General features: G+C 36.6%; 1 protein-coding gene and 1 pseudogene across 2 annotated transcripts; one reads left to right on the plus strand and one right to left on the minus strand.

The window, feature by feature from the left end:
• Positions 1-307: 307 nt before the first annotated feature.
• On the plus strand, positions 308-12,892 carry LOC124836151 (uncharacterized). 2 transcript variants are annotated; one of them, XM_088101249.1, is made up of 7 exons: positions 308-590; positions 662-755; positions 942-1,985; positions 2,260-2,322; positions 2,411-2,628; positions 11,440-11,558; positions 12,584-12,892. In XM_088101249.1, exons 1-7 carry the CDS (start codon positions 531-533, stop codon positions 12,678-12,680), a joined length of 1,695 nt encoding a protein of 564 aa, XP_087957375.1. In that variant the 5' UTR covers positions 308-530; the 3' UTR covers positions 12,681-12,892. The 2 variants fall into 2 exon arrangements, with proteins under 2 accessions (XP_087957375.1, XP_047167202.1); XM_047311246.2 differs by having other exon boundaries at positions 309-590; positions 939-1,985.
• Positions 12,893-14,779: 1,887 nt separating this feature from the next.
• On the minus strand, positions 14,780-18,945 carry LOC148204959 (uncharacterized; annotated as a pseudogene).
• Between the last annotated feature and the right edge of the window lie 243 nt (positions 18,946-19,188).

Consider the following 19,188-nt stretch of genomic DNA (forward strand, 5'->3'; position numbering starts at 1 on the left):
TGAATAATATTCGTTCATGAAAACATAGTTTTTTTTTTTTTATATTTACATGTCATTTTTTCAAATGAAAAAAGAAATTACAAATCTGAAATATAAAAAAATTGCTATTTTTTTTATTCGGAACTACATAACAACAAATCAATCATGGTTTAAACATCGAGATCTTTCAATTTTTGAATATGTTTGAAAAATTTTCAAATGAAAAAGAAATTACAAATCTGAAATATTAGAAAACTATTTTTTTATTCGGAACTACATAGGAACAAATCAATCGTAGTTTAAACATCGAGATCTTTCAATTTTTGAATGTTTGAAAATACATTGGTGCGCGTGTCTTCTCCACATAGTTTGTAAGCTTGTAAAAGCCCAGGACACAAGAGGAACGCGCGCTCACTTATCTGCGAATTCAAACTTTATTCTCTCTTTCCCTCTTCGCTCTATCACACACTCTCACCCCTCAGATCCATCTCCACAAACCCTAAATTTCTCCTTCCGACGACATTCGGATAGTGCAACCTTTGTCTCAACGTATGAACGAGGATTGCAATTCTGGAACAGCGTCGATGTTGTCCTCCCCCACGAATTCCAAGGTCAGTTTTTTTTTCTTCTTTCGATTCTTCCTTTCAAATCTGAATCTTCTCATTCGACCTTTGTGTTTCAGATCGCGGGGGAGAAGCGAGGAAGCACTCACGCCGAACACAACACTCATAAACGAGTCAAGATAAAAGATCTTGACTCCCTTGTTATCTCAGCGGGTAATTTAGCGTTTCATCCAAACTACATCGTTTCAAGCTTTTCAAAGCATGTGTTTTTATCTCCAAAGGATTCAGCTTTTCATCTAAATTCGGATTTAATTGTTTTTTTTTCTGTAAAATTCAATCCATATAATTTTATCTTAGTCTGAATTTTAATTTGGGATTTCAATAAATATTGTTCAGAAGCTAATAGCGGTTATTCGGAGTTTAAAACCATCAAGGAAAACAATGTGCAGTGGTCATTGGGTGCCTCGGAGTCTTCTCAACAAGGGAAAATAGGAAGGAACGCCTGTCCGGAAGTGGTGAATTTTGCGGCTAGTCCTTTGGATCTTAACGCTGAAGCATGCAAGAGTGGGGCCTATGTTGAGAATTTTTCCGAAGAATCTTTGACTGAGAAGCAAGAAAAAGGACATGATAATTTAGTAGTTTCAAGGGGAATTAATGTGGATCTGAATGCAGAAGATGTTTCAAGCTCAGTGAATTTGGAACCTGCAAGTTCCTCTAGAGGGCGCAATCCTCTTAAGATGAAAGATGTATCAGAGAGTGGAAGCTGTGTTGGACCTTTGGAGGAGAAAGATCCAATGACGAAATGGCAGCAAATGAAGGAATATGGCTTTTGGTCACCCTCTCACGCTGGTATTCCAAAGCCGAAACAACGTGGGAGGAAAAGTAAGAGTGAAATGCTAAAGAAAAAGATGGAACTTGCAAAGAGGGAACAGGTTAACCGGTTTACCAAGATTGCTGCTCCAAGTGGACTGCTGAATGAGTTGAACCCTGGAATTATAAATCATGTGAGAAATAGAAAACAAGTGCTTTCAATTATTGAGAATCTTGTAAGGTCTGAAAAACATGAAAGCACAAGCATGCCGAGCAAGCAAGCAGCACACCGAATACATGGAAGTTTAGACGTTAGTAAGAGGGATAAAGACAATGTGGCCGATGAGGAAGGGGTCCTACATAGCTCTTCAGGGAACAAACAAGCACGAAAATTTCCTGTAACAGCGAATGATTCTTCTTTCCTTATTTTGGAGGGTAAAGTCCGTGATCATGACGGTAGCACTGTAGAGAAAGGAAGTCTTAAAAGTTGTATGACACAGTCAACAAATGTTGTGGAGGATGATGTTTTGGCTCTGAAATTGTCATCTGAAACTAGGGCATCCACGAGTTCTACCAATTTGTCAAACGACGAATCTTCTAATGTCACAACAGTTTCATCTCTTTCTCTAAAAGGCTTGTAACTGTTTCCCTTATGCTTGTGCAGTATTATGCTTAGTTTAGTTTTTTGTCTTCTTTTATGCTTGTCTTTACAATACTTCATGTAAGGCATAATTGATGCAAAAGATCAATTCTCTCATTCTTTTTAGAGTTTAAAATCTAGCAATGAGCTGACTTATTCTGAAATTAGTTTTTTACACTAGTGATAGATTGGGATACTGAAGAAAGATTCCTCAAAACAAATGATTCCTTGAGCCTTTTCTGATATGGCTGGTTCTGTGTTTTCCAGCTGCTACTGTTGCTTCTCAATGGTTGGAGCTTCTGCATCAAGATATCAAAGGGCGCCTTTCAGGTAAAAAGCCATATCCTTTTCATTTTGCCAAGTTTTGGAGATGAACTACTTACATGTTATTTTTTGTACTTTTTTCTACATTTTTCAGCTTTGCGACGAAGTAGGAGGAGAGTTCGATCTGTTATCACTACTGAGTTACCATTCCTTATATCAAAGGAATTTGCTAATAACCAAGATTGTGATCCTTACATTATGAAAATGTTTTCGGGACTACCCACTAGCCAAATTGCAGATTTGCATGGGGCAAGATGGACTGCTTTGTTTAATCATATGGATGAAGCACTTTCAAAAGAGGAAAAGCAACTAGTGAGTGCAAAAGAGATAACATTTTTTTAATTCTTTAATTGTTTACTCTATACTTCTATTGGGTTAGTAAATGCTATATGAGAAATTATGGGAGATGGAAAAGGTGTTCATACAGGCAAAGTCACGTATTATGGGGGATGGAATAGGTGTGCATACAAGAAATGTAACGTGGTGGTTGGTTTGTTTTCAGTTTATGTTTTTAGCTAGTATGTTTTAAGTAGGATTTGGAAAATGTGATACAGGTTTCAAAAACTGGTTTTTACCCCTGAAACGACTACAGATTGGTTTAGGTATTCTCCCCCTTTTTTTCTAATGTATTTTTGTTGATTCAAAAATATAACAGAATTTGAAATTCAGCTTCCTCGACTATTTCTACAAAATATTACCTTTGTTTTTGATCCCTGTTCCTTCAAACTTTACAAGTACCAGACTTATTTTTCTGGTCTTAATGATTATGATGGCTGCAACTTTGAGTGGGAATTTATTTTATTTCCTTTCATGGGTTTGTTTATGTTGATCATTTTTCTAATGTTGGCTGCCATAGCAAAGAACTACTTAGTGTGAATCTTGGTGAACATTGAGAGGTTTATTTCGATGCTAGATTTTGGCACCATTCTTGCAAAGGGAGGCTTTGGAGTTTTCGTGCAGATAATAAATTAGGCATATGCTATGCATTGATTTGCATATTTGCTATAAACTAAATTCATTTGTGTTTATTTTTATTTTTAAGGGAGTGGGGGTGTAAGTATTTAATTTTTTTTAGCTATTAGAATCAGAATTAGGACTGCCCTTTGGTTTTCTCTTTTCAGTTTAGTGCCTTCAACCTTTTTCTAGTGATTTTGTATAATATACTAGCAAGTTTCTCGTTTGGTGCTAAGTGACATCATAATCTGTTATTTAAATTTCTGACTTTGTTAGTTAGCAACTTAGCATTGTATCTCTAATTATATGTATATCAATCAAGAGCAGCAAATCCTTATTAATTTCTCTTTGTAATTTGAAAGCTGCTAATGGAAATCAATTTATGTTTAAAACTAGATGCCAGATGGGTGATGTCATCAATGGCGTTGTGTAGAATTGTGTATGGTGAACCAAGTTGTAGAGTAGTAAGAGAAACTTGCTAGTAGAGTATTGTAAATGTTAGATATTGTTAAACAATGGTAGGCTTATAGTCTTAAGAGATCTTTGTTGGAAAAACTGTTCAGCATGCATATACAATGATTTACTAAAATTACTTTTGAGGATAGTTAGTCCACTTGGCAATCATGGTCACAAGATCTCAATGTTGAGGAGTCATTAGGGCAACTTTGATGGCTGCAGTTTTGGCAGTGCAGTGATTGTTTGGATAGGGCAATTCTAATACTGGAGTTGTCGGCTAGAAAGTTCAAGTTGTCAGCTAGAAAGAAAGTTCACGGTGTTGTCAAAAATAAAAGGAACACAATTTTCAGAAAAAAATTTAGATAGTAGGTTCACAGGGAAGGCAAAATTTTGACTAGGCTTTAGATAGTGTGTAGAGATAAAAGCTTGAATCATAAGATTGAATCCTTGTGCGTATCAAGCACAACAACGAAACATATTATATGTGTCATGTACATTGGATTATATAGAAACAAGCCTAGGCTCATATAGTAAAATATAATAAAGATAAATGAAAGAGACTATATTTAAGAGAAATTGAGAGAGCTTGAAAACTCTCCTTATATGCTCTCATTTATATTGATAGGATCATGATACAATGTATATAGGGAAGGTCAAAGAGCAATCATGGATACTTAAATACAAATATAGGTATGGCTAATAGGTATATGGGCATTTTCCCAATACAACTACTTCGAAAACGGAAACCAGCAACGATTAAGGTCGATGAATGGGTGTATTTGAAGATTAGACCCCGTACACAGTCTTCTATGCCCACAAGATTGCACCCCAAACTCTCAACAACCTGGGAAGATTTATTAAACATCAGAGATCAGTTTCCAAATTTCAACCTTGAGGACAAGGTTGATCATCGGGTGATGGGTAATGACAGAATATGAAGGGTATATGAGAGGAAAAAGAAGAGTTTGGAGAGGAGTTGAGAGGAGTTTAAGAGGCTTAACTGTAATAACAGTTAGGGGGCGGGAATAAGCTCATATAAATACATCTGATGTATCTTTGTACAGTTAGACAGTTTTATTCTTTGTATAGACAAGACTCTTTTATCTTGTGGAGGGGGAATTGGGCTCCCTTGGGTGTGTATAGATTGAAGAGGAAATCAATACAGAATTTTTAAGCAAAACAAGACATTTGGACTAGTTCCAAAATAGTACAAACCTCTAGATTTTGAAGAACCCTTAGTTCATCTAGCATGGCCTGATGCCAACCAAGATGGGCTAAGGCATGACTGAAAAATTTGGAAATGGACACATAAGAAATAGACGAAAGGTAGATATAAAAAGGTGAAGATAATATATGATAACTCAAAGTAATATAATGTGGAGAGGGATTACGGGTGGAACATATACCTTTGAGGAATGCAATTGGAAGGTCAGACTCAGTTGTCAGAGTCGGTGGAGACAAAAGAGTTGGCACTTGAATTGAGTTACTTTAAAGGTTATTGAACAATTTAAAGACTTGGTTAATTGACTTAAAGAAATAAGATTGAAAGGATACGAAGGAAGTAGAAAGTGATACTTGACCAACCCCCTTGGAGGAGATATTAGAGCAATTGGCTAAGGTTATGAAATGAGGATTATTTGGAAAGACAAAGGGATGAGAAGAAGGAAGCATTACCAAAAATGTGGTCAGAGATACTTGAATCAATTATTCATGGATTTTGGCCTTCCACAGATTGTGAGATGCAAGCAGTTGAGAAGTTAGGATTTAGATGATTGTGCCAAATTATTAGATTTCAACCTCAAGTTTTCTTGGGATTTAGCAACATTAGAGACATTAGCTGTCTTATTAGGAAAGCCATGTAAAGAGAAAGAAATAGCGGGCTCATACGTTTCCATTGGCAGATAAGAATAAAACAACTAAGGTAGATAAAATCCCTAGGGTGACCTTCAACTAGGATGCTCTTTGACCATGTTGGAATGAAGTTCCTACCATCATAATAGAGACATGGAGTTCCATTAGCACGTTGATGACATGTGTGGCAACATGTGGATGTGAATAAGCTTCTAGGGTTAACAAGGTTGGCCATCACCTAGAAGGATGCTCCAAATTTGGAGGTTTTCGAAGAGAGTAGAGGTGAAGAATGATGGATGACTGTGGTAGATGGAAAATTTGCAGAGACGAGAGTAGCAGAGTGGGATCAACTCGTTCTAATACCAAGTTAAGATAATTAAAAGAGTAATTGAGAGAGCTTGAAAACTCTCTTTATATGTTCTCATATATATATTGATAGGATCCTAATACAATGTGTATAAGCAAGATCAAAGATCAATCATGGATACTTATATATAGAGATAGGACAACTAATAAGTATATAGCTTTTTCTCAATACAACTAATTCCTAAATATATTTAATGCCTATTCTAACAAATACATTGAACAATAACTTTGATTTCTTCTTCAATGTTCTGACTTTTGTTCTCTACAACTTGGAATTTAACATACTCATCATCAACAAATAAGCAAACGGGAGTAGGATTATCTAAATTTTCTGTTACCTCATAAATTTCTTATAAGCTCCTAAAGCTTGGAACTCTTTCACTAGAGCTTTCATCTTCTTAAATGTTTGTAGTTGGTGTAGCTGGTGGGGTAGTAGGTTCCTATGTTGCTTGGTTTATCCTTAATTGCTCTTAGTCATCTTCTTCTAAACATGGAAAAAGGTTGTACATTCCATCATGTGGTCCCCAATCCCATTCTCCTACCTGAAAACATGTTGAATTATGATTGTCTTCCTTGTGCTATTGTCAAGAAGCACGCAGTGAATTTAGCTTTTATTTAGGGAAATCTATATTTATCTTTTGTTCTGTTTGTTTGGTTAGATTTGATTCTGAATTTAATATTAGGATATTGTAACAAGAATAAAATCCCACAATTATAGGGATTTATTGTCTCTCGGATTGTTTACTGTTTTATTTTTTAATTTCTGTTTTTATCTCATAACATATGTATAAATATAAGTCAGCTGACCTAATAATTGTGAGTGAGAAATAAAGAAATTATTCCCTTTTAAGTTTAAGAGTTATGATTATAAAGCTTGTAGCTGTTGGAATTTGAGTACTAATCGATGAAATTGTTCTTGATTTTATCATCAAACTTGCTTCTTTTCTCATATGGTATGTGTGTGCACATGACCGGGGCTTCTAAAAACTCTTAGATGGGAAAAGCTTGACTTCCTTTCCATTCTTGTGTTTTTTTTCCTTACATACTTGTTGGAGACCAATTTGAAAGATAAATTACATAAGCTATTGCTTTTCTCCAAAACTTCATTGTAGTATCTTGCCATGTCTAGAATTGTCTCATTCATCTTTTTGTCACTCTATTTTGTTAAGGGTATCTAGACATTGTTAAGGGTCATAGGATTTGTTGATCTTAACCATACATTTGAAATTCTTTTGATGTGAATATCTCATGCTTTTTGATATTGTTGGAAGTCCCATATCAACTATAGATAAGGAAAATTTAGAGTACATAAGAGGGTGCAAATCTAACTTTATAAACCAGTTTTGTAGGATTGAGTTAGACTTTGAAGTCTACTTCTTAGCATAGTATCATAGTCATTGTTAGAGCTTATTCTAATGAGATTTTTTTTGTTGGGCATATTGTTCTACCCGCTATTGGGTCGCTATCAAACCTCCTGTTAATATCTAATCCCACGTTTGGGATGTAAATATCTTGACGTGAGGGATGTTTGTTGGAAGTTTCACATCGGTTAGAGATGAGACCAATTAAAAGCATATATATATAGGTACAAACCTCATCTCACAAACCGGTTTTGTGGCATTGAGTTAGGTTTAAAGTTTACTTCTTAACAAATATCAAGGCAACTTTACTTCTCAATGGGCCATTGAACTACTTGAAATTCTCAAACACCTTTGATTTATACTTAAAATACACCCATGTTTTGTTGAAAAATCATCGATGAATAGAAGAAAATAATTACTCTTACCAAGTTGGCTTGATTTGGCTACTTACTCTTGTATGTATCAACGTGTTGAGTTTTTTTCTAGTGCATCCATCTCTTCCCTTATGGCTTGAGTCCAATGTTCACTTTTCATAGCTTCTTGGATTGTGGTAGGAACTTTAGTGGCATCAATGTCAACGACAAAGCTTCAATGTCTATTAGAGAGACTATCAATGCAAACATATTGAGAAATGGGATATTTAACTCAAGATCCTTTTTCCTTTTCCAATGCAATGGGTAAATTATCAACAACACTTTCCTCCTCATTTGTTACCTTTAGGCTCCTCACTTTCTAGATTACAGTGGGCTGTCTTTGATATTTATTTTCCAAAGAATTTGTCTTCTTTGCTACTAGTTGGTTCTATCCCATTTGTGGTAGCTCCATCACTTAATTTGTTAAGGATTCGGGAAGGAATTCCTAACAAGCTCTCTCTCTATCTCAAACACAACAATCAAGAACTTGTAAAGAAGGAATAGTATGAATGGTATTCACAACAATGAATCAAGAATACACTGTATCTTAGGAGCTTAACCTCCTAAACCTGGTGCTAAGACCGGTCAACACATACAAACTACACAACTGGCTAACTGAAACAATAAAGGGTCCTAATATATAGGCCTTTTCCCGCCCCCTTACTTAACTGATTAACAGTTAAGTGTTCTGTTTCCCTTTTCTCCTTTCCTATACTCTCTAAGTCCTAACATTACTCCCCCCTTGAAGATCAACCTTGTCCTCAAGGTTGGAAACGTGAGATTTGATCTCCTTGATCCGCTTCATCATCGTGTACTCATATGAATGGAATCCTTTGGCAACTGCCCTCCAATTCAGGTCTGGAGGTTTGGGTGGTGGCAATTCTTCCTCCAATAACTTCCATCCTTCTTGGATTTTATTAGCTTCCAGCATTCTGGTCACCTCATTTCCAGAATTATTAGCCGTGAGGAAATGGTCTTCGATGTCTTTCAAAGCTTCAAAAAGTTCTCTCCCCTCTGCAGGTGCCTCACGAACGGCAAGACCCTTCTTTTGTTCGTTGGTCCACCTCTTCACCAAGTCTGTCCTTCTCTCCCGGGCATTGATTCTTCCATCCACCTTTCCCTCCTCATCCTTCATTCTAATGGTAAGGCCGTTTGGCCAATTACTGAGAGGTTGTTTGGACTGTAAGACCGTTCGGCCAATGACCAAGAGACCGTTTTGAGTGTAAAACCGTTCAACCTTTTACTGTAGCTATAAGACCGTTCGGTTCCTCCCGTCCTCTTCCATTCTGGTCCGGCAGTCCTCTCCCGTGCGGATCCGGCAATCCTCTCCCGTTCGGTTCTGGCAGTCCTCAACCGTTTGGTTCCAGCAGTTCCCTCACGTTCGGTTCCGGTCTTCTCACGTTCGGATCCAACAGTCCTCTACCGTGCGGTTCTCTTCTCCATATCTTTATGCCGTTCGGCTCCTCCACCCTGCATGCAACCGTTCGTTATTTAATGACCAATACCGTTCGGTTCCCTAGCAGACCGTGCCTATTCCAAACTGACCCCACACTCTTGGCGGCTCCCGATCGGCCTGGGTGATTGGCCTCGGCCTCCGACCGTGTCACCTCACCGCTTGTTCGTCCCCAAGACGACTGGTCTTCTATGGCCTCGGATTGCTTGGCCAATGACTGGTAGACCGTTTTGACTGTATGATCGTTCACGTTCGATGCTGGGAAGTATTCTTCCGTGGTTCCCGACTGCTTACTGGCCGCCACCCTTTCAAAGATGGTACCCCCGTTTCGTTCTCCAAATCGCACCACCACTGCCCCCTTGAGAGCTTCCCAAGAACGATTCTTGGCTTTCTCCTTCCAGGCTCTGAACCAGTAGCCAGCGCTCCCCTCCATACTGATGTCAGCTAGGCGCACCTTTTCCTCCTCTGCCACCCCTTGCAACTCGAAGAACGTCTCTGCCTTAGAGACCCACCCCAACGGATCAAACCCTTCGAAAGTGGGTAGTTCTACCCTTTTTCCCCGGTTAGGTTGGACGTCTCTTCGGTCTTCATCCAGTTCCTCCTTCCAGCATTCCCTTCTCTTCTGATTCTCGTTAATAGAATGTTGATCTTCATCTACAGACCCTGGACTGCCTTCTAATCCCTTTTCCTGGGTCCACACCCTTCCTCCAAGAACTCGCAAGAGTTCTCTAGTTTCCTGCCGCATTTCTTGCATATATTTTTTCCATTCTGCTAGCTCCCTTTTCTGTTCGCTGATCCTCCTTTCCCAACAATTGTCTCTTCCTTCCATCACGCTCCTTTCCCCAAGAATCCGACACCCCTCTCCAAATGGGAATCCGACAGTTTCTCGATTACTTCTTGATCCTTCACCCCCACTCTGATCCGGCAGGTCGGACCACTTTGTTAGGGATTCGGGAAGGAATTCCTAACAAGCTCTCTCTCTATCTCAAACACAACAATCAAGAACTTGTAAAGAAGGAATAGTATGAATGGTATTCACAACAATGAATCAAGAATACACTGTATCTTAGGAGCTTAACCTCCTCCACCTGGTGCTAAGACCGATCAACACTTACAAACTACACAACTGGCTAACTGAAACAATAAAGGGTCCTAATATATAGGCCTTTTCCCGCCCCCTCACTTAACTGATTAACAGTTAAGTGTTCTGTTTCCCTTTTCTCCTTTCCTATACTCTCTAAGTCCTAACATAAATCATAGGCATTCTGCAATGACAAATAAGGTAATGATAGAAAGGAATTAAATCAAAAGGGAAAGTACTATTTATATTTCTACTTGGATATGATTCATGGTGGTGTTTTGAGAGTTGGCAAATGTCACAATTGAAAGACTCAAAAAACTCTTTAGTAAACAAACAGGCGAACAAAGATTTGATACGTTTGGGAATTTGACAATGTTTCTATTGTTGTTTGTTGGCTTATGACTTCCCTTGCTTTGTTTGGGTTCTTTGACACGATATGACCCCTCAATTATATCCCAAGCATCTAGCCCTCCACGGAGAGCATTCATCTTGATGCTCTCTTTGTCACAATTGATAATTTTTGAGAATTCAGACTTATAATGAAACCATGTAGCTACGTGCCACCATTTGTTACTAGTTCCTCAACATTTCATCTTCACGCCTGCAGCAAATTGATGCAGCTTTGTCATTATTGACACTGGCAGCTCTAGTGACCAATTGATTGATTTGTTCAGTATGTCTCTTGAGGTTTTGTGTTGATAACATTTGTAACAAACTTGACTTAGATACATATGGTCTAACTTGAGAGGGAGTGTTAAATATGTGATTGCATTAAAAGAGAAATATGATATTTGATATTACATCAAATAAGGACATATCTTAGCAAATATTTCTCATTATTGATTTTGTTACTTGTTTGTATCTCTTCTTCATTATATATAACATTACATGTGTGTACAAAACATAAAATTACAAGCAATCCTTTCAATAAGGTTTTAACAGTGAAGAGAATATTTTGGAATGGTAGAGATTTGAATTTTGGAGGAAGAGGGTACTTATACAATTGATCACTTTTTATTTGGCTTAATACAGAGTCTAGGACGACTACCCAATAATACTAGGGGGTCCTCATAAACCGATAGTTAGGATTTTGCCAGCTCCTACCTAGCAAGATGCCAAGTTACTGAGAATAAAGTTTGAGCTTTGTTTTTCATCCAAATCTGAACATTTCCTTGTTGCTGATTTCAGGAGTGTTGGTTGAATCAAGTGAAAGAAAAGCAATTGTTGTGTGATCAGGGCATTCAACATGTAAATTGGAGTGTTGCTTTTGGTTTACAACAGCTGGGAAATTCTGAAAATAATTCCAGGTAAATGTGTTAATCACCTGTCATAAAATTATTTTTTATCGATGTTGTAGACTTGGTACTTTTGGTTAGGTTTGTCCCTTTAAACTAGAAATACACGAACATAACCTCCCAATATGGACTTTATCAGTATTTGGAATTTAGGAGTGAACTATACTTCTGAAAAAAGAAAGCAAATTTAATTTGTTGTTAGCCATCTGTTCATTATAGATTAGGGAAATAAAATAAGAGTAAGATTGAAGTACATAGCATTCTTGAAATTTATTTCAAGTTTGTAACTAATCCAACATAAACACGTTGTAAAGCAGGAAATTTTCTTTTTAATTCATATAGCTTGTGATGCTGTAATTTAATCATTGTGCTTATGTAGTGAATTGCTGCATTAATATAACGGGAAAAAATCTTAAACTATTCGTTGCTTTCCTTCCTTTAGTGTAATGAATTTTATGTTTGCATATAATGGCTTTCTGATCTCCATTGAGTTACTCTTAGAAGAGATTGTGCACATCTATTTTATGCTATTGAACTGAAACAGCTTTATGCATTTTCAAGAAAGACTACTAATTCTGTTCCCTCTCATGTATACTTATCCACTGTACTGGATCTTTTGTTCTTGTGAAAATTATCACTTTCTACATAGGGTTATCAATTACGTATCTTAAGTTTGTTGCTCTATTATACGCTAAATTTTCCGTTTAGATAGTGAAATAACTGGGTTTTCCTTATCTTTTATCACGGACGTTTGGTTCAGTTTAGATTGTGTTCAATATACTTTTTACCCATGTTTATTTTCCCTGAATTTAATGGTAATCATATATTTGATTTGGAAAACTTAACGTGTTTATCTTTGAAAATGAGTCTTCGACATATCTTTTAGTGCTTTTGTGAATACTATCTGTGAAGTTTAGAAGCATTAAGCCATTTACAGATTGTAATTATGTTCCTGTTTCCCCCTTAATCATGCATTATATATTGTCCAGAATCTACCATAACGGTCTGAAATTTGACAATTTTGATATTCTGTGTAGAGCATCGACATTTAATAGCTCCGAGAAAGAGTTAGCAGTGAATGCGGCTGCTGCTTCCATATATTCAACGTGTAATTTTCTACTGTCCGAGAGCTAACCTGTATCTGATTTAGAGTTCATGCATCTAATTATTTCATATCTTTCAATTTTTCGTAATTTATGAATTACTATCAATTGCTAGAAAAGGTCATGGACACCTAGAAAAACTAAAATATAGGCCCCAGTGTATGAGAGAATCTTGATAATTATGATCGTAATTTAAGTTGTGGAATATAATTTATTTTGCCTGTCGGTAAATTTGAATTTTGATATCTCATTACTGACAGCCATTTTCGTTAATGATAAGATGTCCCTTATTTAATACAATTCGTTTAGGTTCTATTTATTTACTGATAAAATTAAAAGTGATTCTATAATTTGAAGTGAACTCAAGGGTATTTTATTTAACATCAAAAACTCCTTTATAATGTTTAAAAATTAGACCAAACCCCCGACGACCCAAGTGCATCTTTGAATATTACTAGATTTTGAATAGTTTCGTAAAATCGGAGAAAGGAAAACGGAAGGTTTTCCATACCAAATTGAAATTTTTCGATAATTAGGTTTCTTTAAAATTAATTACTTAAACCATAAGACTCAACTAAATATTTCTGAGCCAAGTAAATTATTTATCTCGATATTTTGTGATGTTTCTCTTTTGAAAGGCTTTTGATGGCCTTAGTTGGGCTGCTACTCTCATCTCCCCTTTTTTCTTTCCCCCATAAAATATAATATCTCAATTTTACCCTTTATTAAAAAATATTAAAAGCTCTAAAACTATAACTTTACATACATTTCTTTTCTTGCACCGTGAAATTCTTTGCACCTTTCTCTCTTTTGCTTCATTTTCTTCTTTAGTGATTGAAAGCTCTTCAAGCAACTTGATGAAGCTTCCTGGATATGAAGAAATATGAAGAAAGATGAACAAAGATGAACGGAAACTATAAATTGATGAAGGAAGATAGGCGTGTAGAGTGAGTTTTAAGATGCTCTTGAAGGAGGTTAGGCCAACTTACAAGTAAATGGTAAGGAGAAGTTTTGATAAAAGACTATCCTAAGTGAACTTAAGAGAAGATACATTTTTAGCAAAAATTTTCAAACATATATTTTCACATTTATTTTACAAATGGTAGATTCCTTTTGTCGGTGAAGGAGTGTATCCAGAAAGGAACTAAAGTTCATGAATCTAAAGGAGGTACATCATGTCCAAGTGCAAAGAATATAAGTCTTCTCTTGAATATTTGGCCAAGTGCATGCATGAGAGCCTTTTCATCCAACCAACCAAGTTCTAGAATGTACCTTAAGGCTTAAGCAAGCTAAAAAGGGTGCTCTCCCTTTACTAAGGCCCATGTGACACTAGGAGCCCAAGAACTAGCCCAATTGACAATATCCTTGTTAAGACAAAAGTCGTCTAGAGAGTAGACTGTCTAAATACTTTAAGTTTTGAAGTTTAGCAGGCAGCAATAAACAAAATATCGTTACATAGAAAGAGTTGATTTTAAACAAGTAGCATCTACCAAAGAAGCATCTGATAACGTCTAAAGCCAAGAGTTGAAGTAATGCTTTCTAGACTAAAGTAATTAAATGAATTAGAAAATCATAAACAACGTCTAAGAACAAGTGTCTCTCATTGAAATCTCATAATAGAGTCTATGAGCATGTTCACTAGCTTCTTATGGAAACAAAAGTTTGTCTCTTATGTGATACTAAGACTAAAAGAATATATCCATATAGTGCTATATCAATCAAAAAATTCTATAAAAAATATCATTTGATGAATAAACATTTGTCTCACCAAACGATGCATTTATTAGTGAAATGACAAATGATAAAATGTCCTAAACACACTACACTATTTAACATTTAAAATAGTTAATGCGTGTACGAAAAAGTACTTCGATACTTATGTACTCTGTTTGATGGGGAAGTGCATACCTAGAGAGAATATACTAAATGACATTTAAGAAATGGAAGAGAAATTAAAAATGGAAGAGATTAGAGAAAAGGAAACTTAGGAAATGAAGATGCGCCACTTGAACAAGCTTCCAAGATAAGCATCATGAAGAGGACCGCCACTTGCTTGAGCAAGATAAGGCCTGCCCAAATTTGGGACTTTAGAGACATAATTCTATCTCAAAGAAGAATGCAAGATTGCAATTCAACTCAAATTTCATTCAATGCAAAGGTGTGTCTACAAAGAAGAACCCCTAGGTTGCTTATATAGCTTTTGGAATGACTTTGGTGAAAAGTTTCAAGAGATGTGGGACTTGGAAGGCTCCAAGTTCTGTCCAGCAGCAGCTGCAACGTCCCTAGGTGCATGGGAGCCCCACATTGCTTAATTCTCTCATTCCAAAAGGGTTTATAAGTTTCATAGCTCTCCTAGAGTTCAAAAACTAACACTAGCTATGCTTCCTAACTCCTACATGCCTAAAAATGCTCACTTTCTCTTCTATTCTTTTTAAGACCAAGCTATGGAAAGTCCCACATTGCTTACTCTTAAAGAGAAAGAAGAGTTTATAAGCAATTATTCACAAGAACTAAGAGAAAGAAATCAAAAGGCAAATACACGCCCAAAGGAAACCTATTATACTCTTTTTTGTGTTTTTGTCACTTTGAAACTCTTCATTACTTGACCCATTTATGATCATATCATCCCCCCAGGTTGGAGAGGATTCGACCTCAAATCTTGAAAAGCCTGCAACAAAGAGAGATTTAGTGACTTATTTTGTGTATAAACCAAAGCAACTCCTCCTGGATCAAATGTCAACCTGCAAAAATCATTAAACATTTTGTGAATGAATTTATGTTGACCAATCAATGTATATAAACAAGTAATAGTAAAAGAAAGTCTCCTGATATTTTTATTGCATTTAGTGGTGAAAACTAGGAGACCATTTTTAGAGAAAAAATTATTTTTGTCTTGAGTTGAATGGACCCAAAGGGGTAACACTAACTCATGACATGTTTCACAAATGTTTATGGAATAGTTGGAAAGAAGGAAAGAAGGAGGTGAAAAAGTTGTGCAAAATATTTTTGGAACAAAGAAAGAAAACTTAGTAAACGGAGAAAAGTAGAAGGATTGAAAAACTCCCCTATCATGGTTTAGATCTATTTGAATGATGGGAGTGGATGGTGCCTTCAGTAACACTTCCTTTTTGACTAAGACTTTGTCCTTCTCTATTTCTCTCACAAGTTCTTCTTTTTCTTTCTTTTCTCCCTCCTCTCTTTCTTTTCTCTCAGTCTCTTCTTTTACTCTCTCCTCTCTTTCTTTTCTGTCGTCATTTAAACAAGTAAGAATGACCTTCTCTTTGGCATCACTTGATGAGGAAGAAGAGCTATAGGTTGGTGAAGTTAAGGAAGACGTAGACTCATTAGTCACAATTACTTCACCCTCAATGCATGTTGCCTTTTTGGTGGGGCAGGCAGAGGCTATATGACCATGTCCTAAACATTTAAAACATTTAATGTGACTTGGTCTAGAAGAAGATTTAGGTGGGGAAGAGGAATGGTTAGAAGAAAAATGAGAAAACGATTTGTTAGTGGGCTCCTTAGAAACATCCTTGTTTTTATCCTTTGATGATGAGGATTTGTAGAAAACATCTCTTGAAGATTTGGAAAATTTGTTTTGACAAGCTTCTTTTTTAAAGAGTTTCTTCTCTACTTTCATGGCTCTATGAACCACTACATCTAAAGTCTCATCATCATGGAATTCAATTATATCTTGGATGTTGCTATTAAGTCCACTAATAAATCTAACTATTTTTGCATGATCATTTTCTTTAAGGTTAGTATGATGTAGGAGCACTTCGAGCTCGCGAGCATACTCCTCCACACTTCGTCTACCTTGACTAAGCCATTGGAGCTTAATCAAGAGGTCCCTATGGTAGTATGGAGGTACGAAACGTTGGTACAAAATGTCCCTGCAATGTTCCCATGTACTCGCGGGTGAGGCCATGGTTAAGTATCTCCTATTTAGCCATTGTTTGGCGTATCCCTCTAAAGCTAAACAAGCTAACTTTACACGCAAAGGTCCATTTACACTATATAAATAAAAAAATTTGGTCAACTTTAGCTATCCAATCTAGAAAAATAGACGGCTCGACTTCCCCTTTGAAAGTAGGCAAGTTCAACTTTGGTAGTGTAAGGCCTTGGTCCATAGCTTTATCTTCTTGATGCTTCTTTGGCGAGGGGAGGTATACATTTATGGTTCTAGCTTCTTGCTACTTCTTGTAGGAACCATGATCATGACCATGAGATTGCTTCCCTTTAGCCTTTGTTTCCGCGTTTAACCGTTTGCTCATAGCATCAAGTTGATGTTGCATTTGTTGGAAGGCCTTCATCACATCAAACTTGCTAGAAGGGCTTCCATGGTTGCTATCTCCATGAGATGAAGCATGGCTGGAACCTGCAGACATGTTAAAAAAAAAAAAACAGCAGCAAGCTACACACAAAACAGGTTAGAAACAACCAAAAATCAAGGCAAAGCAGCAGCCACAAAATAGCTCACGGTTTCACTCAAAGAATGGAAGGAAACGACTCAAAACTCACAGCCAGTGTCTCAAAAAACAAGGAAAGGGCAGCACCCTTCTTTTAAGATAGTAAAATGTCTCACAAGTCCACTTTGAGAGCACCAACTCAAGTCCAAAGCAAATGGAAAGATGTACAATCCACTTCAATGCAAAGAAGCCAAATCAAGACAGCACATGGTAGAGGCCAAAGAAAGAATGAAAACTACAAGACAAATGATGAAAATGGAACCTAAAAAATCAAGAAACTTGGCACAAAAACAAGGAGGCAACACTCTAATGATTTTATGAAGACAAAATAGCAAGAAAATGGAGTCAAAACAGTGGCACAAAATGAACAAGACAACAAAGAAATTTACACAACCAAGAAGCAAATATACATCAACATACTAAGTATACATGAAGAGCAAGACCAAATTAATGCTGGAAATAATTTTGGCAAACCTCAAACCAATATATTCTGTATTGGAAATGAAAAAGAGGCTCTAAATGAAGCAATCAAACACACCAATCAATGAGAAAACTCTTGGCCAAGCACACCAAACAACAACCAATTTTTTTTGTTGATTTTATTTTGATACAGCAAACAGCACTTGGTAAAATGTCTCGGCCAAGCCACTTTAATGAAGAAAATGTGTTTGATTGGAAGCAAAATTGTAATGGTTTATAGCCTCTATTTATACAGAACAAATAAGCAAGGTTCACACGCTTAAATCCAATGATGATCAAGCTCAATTCATCATACAAGCAAGGAGATGTAAAAATACTCTTAGCTATGCAATTTCAGAAAAATACTCTAGAAAACTCCTAAAGAGGATAAAACATATGACTCAATTCAAAGCTAATAAGCAAGAAAAGACACATACAATCCAGCCAAGACAAGAAATTACAGCTGGAACAAACAAACAAAAGGAAATAGGACACCTACTTGTTGAAGACCTCCAATAGCATTGTTGCTGTTTGATGAAAAGTCTACTTGCACAAGGCTCTGGACAGCCACGGTTTAGTCCCTCAAAGCATTGATTTGAAGTGTTGATTCCTTGCTTAAGAGTATTGAGAGGGTGTAGCAACGTCCAGGGAGCAATTCCAGCCACCAAAATGTCAAACAGCCAACAACAAGCAAAACAGTGGAGTATTAATTCAACAGCAGAAAACTGGATGAACACAGTTGAGCAAAAAATTTACTGGGAACAGGACAGAACGAATTTGAGAAAAGTAAAATATGTTCATGAAACTAGACATTCAGACGAAACTAGGAAAAAAAATTTCATGGAAAACGGACAAGAAATGAAGCTAAACTAAATCATACAAGTTCACTGTATTTTCACGCAATTCCTAAGAGATAAAAAACCTAAGGCTCATGATACCACATGATAGGGAAGTGCATACCTAGAGAGAATATACTAAATGACATTTAAGAAATGGAAGAGAAATTAAAAATGGAAGAGATTAGAGAAAAGGAAACTTAGGAAATGAAGATGCGCCACTTGAACAAGCTTCCAAGATAAGCATCATGAAGAGGACCGCCACTTGCTTGAGCAAGATAAGGCCTGCCCAAATTTGGGACTTTAGAGACAAAATTCTATCTCAAAGAAGAATGCAAGATTGCAATTCAACTCAAATTTCATTCAATGCAAAGGTGTGTCTACAAAGAAGAACCCCTAGGTTGCTTATATAGCTTTTGGAATGACTTTGGTGAAAAGTTTCAAGAGATGTGGGACTTGGAAGGCTCCAAGTTCTGTCCAGCAGCAGCTGCAACGTCCCTAGGTGCATGGGAGCCCCATATTGCTTAATTCTCTCATTCCAAAAGGGTTTATAAGCTTCCTAGCTCTCCTAGAGTTCAAAAACTAACACTAGCTATGCTTCCTAACTCCTACACGCCTAAAAATGCTCACTTTCTCTTCTATTCTTTTTAAGACCAAGCTATGGAAAGTCCCACATTGCTTACTCTTAAAGAGAAAGAAGAGTTTATAAGCAATTATTCACAAGAACTAAGAGAAAGAAATCAAAAGGCAAATACACACCCAAAGGAAACCTATT

The sequence above is a fragment of the Vigna umbellata genome, chromosome 1 (assembly GCF_029865625.1).
Source record: "Vigna umbellata cultivar VRB3 chromosome 1, Vumbellata_1.0, whole genome shotgun sequence".
Classification (NCBI taxonomy): Eukaryota; Viridiplantae; Streptophyta; class Magnoliopsida; order Fabales; family Fabaceae; genus Vigna; species Vigna umbellata.

What these genes read in the sequence shown, in the direction of transcription:
- LOC124836151 (XM_047311246.2), top strand. Translation starts at nt 531, where the DNA reads ATGAACGAGGATTGCAATTCTGGAACAGCGTCGATGTTGTCCTCCCCC. An exon ending in TATCAAAGGGCGCCTTTCAG is followed by an intron (nt 2,323 to 2,410) that starts GTAAAAAGCCAT and finishes TACATTTTTCAG; the next exon opens with CTTTGCGACGAAGTAGGAGG. An exon ending in AATTCTGAAAATAATTCCAG is followed by an intron (nt 11,559 to 12,583) that starts GTAAATGTGTTA and finishes TATTCTGTGTAG; the next exon opens with AGCATCGACATTTAATAGCT.